We start from the raw sequence: 3,521 nt of genomic DNA on the forward strand, positions 1-3,521 counted from the left end.
AACAATTCGCGAATTTGTTAAAACACGGGGAAGCCGTGTTGTCGGGGTGCTTTGCCCCTACGCTGCCCTTTGTGCATCTCCCTCTTATTTCCGCCGTGCGTTCACGTGTGTAATAAGTGATGATCAACGAACCCCAAAGAGAACAACGCCAAGAAAAAAAAATCTAATTCGGATTCATATTGAAATTTTTATAGAGGAAAACACTCTCTATGCTTTTTTTAAGACTCGAACTCTAAACATTTACATTTAATTAATGATGGAGGGAACCTACATGCCCATCCACCTCAACTGTGCATTTTACAGGATACATTGAAGAACAAACATATTTTGAATATGGCCTTATATTAAATTGGTTATATTTTGATTGTTCAGTAAAATCCTTTGTCATTTGATAATTCTATCTGTTCAGAAGTTAAACTCTACTTCATTTCAAACAATAAAGTTTTCATTAAATATATTCAAATATTAGTAACAACTGATTTTTTTAAATCTATATTCAATAGCGACTGTTTCTTTCAGGGTTCAACAGCTTTCTTCTTTTAATAATCTCTTTTCCTTTTTTTCTTGGTCTTATATTCTGTTGACTGAGACACTGAGGGTGTGTTTTCTTTCAATTTTTTCATATTTGGTTGATTAAGATTTTTGAAAAATATTTTTTGAAGAATTTTTTTTAAAAAAAATATTTTTCAAAAATGAGAAAAATAATTTCTCTGAAAAAACAAATTTCAGAAGTAACATTCTATATCGATGGTGTCCTCTCCATCCTCAAACACATATCATCTTCACTCAATGTAGCCCCACCCCCACTCCTGCCCCACCACAAACTTCCATAATATTTATCTAAATTATATATATAAATATTTTAAAAATAATTTATTTTACTTATATGTCGAACAGATTATTTTTTTAAAAAAACCTACTTAGCACCGAAAAAATGACTTGAGAGTCAAAATAATTGGCAGCGTATAGATTACCAACAAAGTACAAATAAAATAATGTAGACACCCGCTCACGCACGTCGTCTTACGTAGATCATTTGGGCACGGTATAATTGACACAAGAGAAAAGCGCTCTTTTGGTCCTTTTTTTATTTTTATATATTTTTCTCCATGCGCTCCAAAGGAAAAACATAATAGTACTGTATTAAAAGGTGTAGTATAATTCAGACTGATGCAAAGTGGACAACATGTACATGACTTAAAACGTCAAATTTAACGCTTACATCAAACACAAAGACTGTAACACACATACAGATTATTTAGGTGCTGAATATTAATAAAGGATAGAGCAGCACACAACAAAGAGAGGTATATATATATATATATAAATATATGAATTATGATAAGAAGAATTAATTAATTAGAAGAAATGATGTTTCTTCTTTCCCTCAGCTTCCTCTTCTTCTTCCTTTGCTTCTTTTTTCTCACGATGCTCATGGAATGCATATCCACCAGCACCAACAGCAGCATCTGCTGCAATATCTTCCTCTATCTTGTGCTTGTGTGCATGCTCTGGGTCTTTCTCCTCCTCATGCTGAAATTTTTGGTGTTTCTTCTCTTCCTTATAATCCTCAAAATTTTTGGTTTCAGTATCATTGTCTTCATAATTAGTAGTCTCAGATGAGTAGGCAGCAGCAGTTCCTCCACCATACCCACCTTCCTCATTACCATAACTAGTTTTCTCACCATATTTTTTGTCATCATAGGTGCTAGTTTTGTCTCCATATCCACTGTCTCCATAGCTTGTTTTCTCACCATATCCACTATCTCCATAGCTTGTTTTCTCACCATATCCACTATCTCCATAACTTGTTTTCTCACCATACGCATTATCTTCGCCATAGGAGGTAGGTTTTTGGCCGCATGTATCATCACCATAACTAGTTTTCTCGCCATATTTGTTGTCATCTCCCTCACCATAGCTAGTTTTCTCACCATACGTATTATCTCCGTAGGTGCTAGGTTTTTCTCCATATGTATTATCACCACCATAATTACTAGTTTTCTCACCATATGTATTTTCACCTCCATAACTAGTTTTTTCACTCTCTCCATAGGTAGTTTTCTCGACGGGAATGTCTTCTTCCTTGTCCTTGTGGTGGTGGAAGAGACCACCAAAGTGGTGTTTCTTCTCTTCAGCCATGGTGTTTTTTTGGTGATAATTACTTGAGTGATGGTATAGATATTACTTTTGTATGAAAAACAAATGTAGTAATACAAAATACTTGGGATGTTTTTTTCCTTGTTAATATGGAGTGGTATTTATAAGTGTTTGGCTTCTACGAGGTGAAGTGGGGACTAATTAATTAGTTTTAGGTGTGTCCATACGACTTCTTATCCAATATTCATGACTTATAACTTCCATGATGGGTCCCTTTGGGGACATCCATAAAATTGGAACGATAAGAGAAGATTAGCATGACTCGGCGCAAGGATAATATGTACAAATTGAGAAATAATCCAAATTTTCATGATGGCATTTTCAATCCAAGTGGCGAAAATAAATCGACCTAAGCTTAATTCAATTGTTAAAATCAGCAGAGCTCATACGATTATGGGTGTTCATGGATCGGTTTGGGTCGGTTGTTGGTCAAAATCAAAATCAAATTAATTTAATCAGTTTTAAAATTATTAAAATCAAATCAAACCAAATAAAATATACATTCATCGGTTTAGTTGTTATCGATTTCATTTTGATTTAGTTCGATTATTCGGTTTATCAACCATACACAAAAATAAAAGAAAAGATTCATTCAAAAGAGAAAAAAAATAATAATAATTCATTCAAAAAATATAAATTGTTTTCTTGTCATTTTGGATTTTATAATTCTTATACCGTATTAAAGAACATAAACTTACTGAATAATGCATAAGCAAATGATTTGATTGTACAAATAAAAGATCTTACTATTTTAAATTAGTCTATATATATTTTTCCTTAAAAAAAATATTCATAAAAAATAATATTATATAAATATATAAAATTATAAAAAATATGTATATAATTTGTCGGTTTGATTCGCTTATTTTTCGATTTTTTTGAATAAAATCAAAACCAAATCAAATATTAACGATTTTTAAAAATGTAAAACCAAATCAAATAAAACTAAATAAAAAATTGATTTATTTAATCAATTTAATTTAATTTTTTGATTTGGATCAATTTTTATCTAAACCGTGAACCCCTTAATGTATCACTCGCTTTATTCATTTTCCTTATGAGAACAAACTTTACTTTTGTTTTTTCCCCGTGATTAACGTCTCTAACTACCTATACATTTAACGTCTCTAACTACCTATACATAACCCATCCGTTTCAATTTATTTGGTTTGTTATCCTTTTTAATAGTTTTAAAAAAAATGTTCTGAGTTGTTCAACTTTTACTGGAGAATAAAATCGTTTAGTTATTTTCCTAAAAAAATAATATATCTCTTTTTTTTTCTACACAATTCTTTTTAGTATGTGCCAAAAAAAAGTCACATTTTAAATAATTTGACTCTAAAATTCTCTTTTATCGCCAC

General features: G+C 31.1%; 1 protein-coding gene and 1 non-coding gene across 2 annotated transcripts; one reads left to right on the plus strand and one right to left on the minus strand.

Moving 5' to 3' along the window:
- Positions 1–1,136: 1,136 nt before the first annotated feature.
- LOC129904354 (stress protein DDR48-like) lies at positions 1,137–2,235 on the minus strand. Its single transcript, XM_055979919.1, has one exon. It carries the CDS (start codon positions 2,140–2,142, stop codon positions 1,360–1,362), a length of 783 nt encoding a protein of 260 aa, XP_055835894.1. The 5' UTR covers positions 2,143–2,235; the 3' UTR covers positions 1,137–1,359.
- A 134-nt stretch (positions 2,236–2,369) lies between these two features.
- LOC129904818 (U6 spliceosomal RNA) lies at positions 2,370–2,469 on the plus strand. Its single transcript, XR_008770493.1, has one exon. It is a non-coding gene; the product is annotated as a U6 spliceosomal RNA (small nuclear RNA).
- Positions 2,470–3,521: the final 1,052 nt, after the last annotated feature.

This window comes from Solanum dulcamara, chromosome 9 (assembly GCF_947179165.1).
Source record: "Solanum dulcamara chromosome 9, daSolDulc1.2, whole genome shotgun sequence".
Lineage (NCBI taxonomy): Eukaryota > Viridiplantae > Streptophyta > Magnoliopsida > Solanales > Solanaceae > Solanum > Solanum dulcamara.

Excerpts from the sequence above, each read along its gene's own strand:
- LOC129904354 (XM_055979919.1), bottom strand. The coding sequence starts at position 2,142 with ATGGCTGAAGAGAAGAAACACCACTTTGGTGGTCTCTTCCACCACCAC.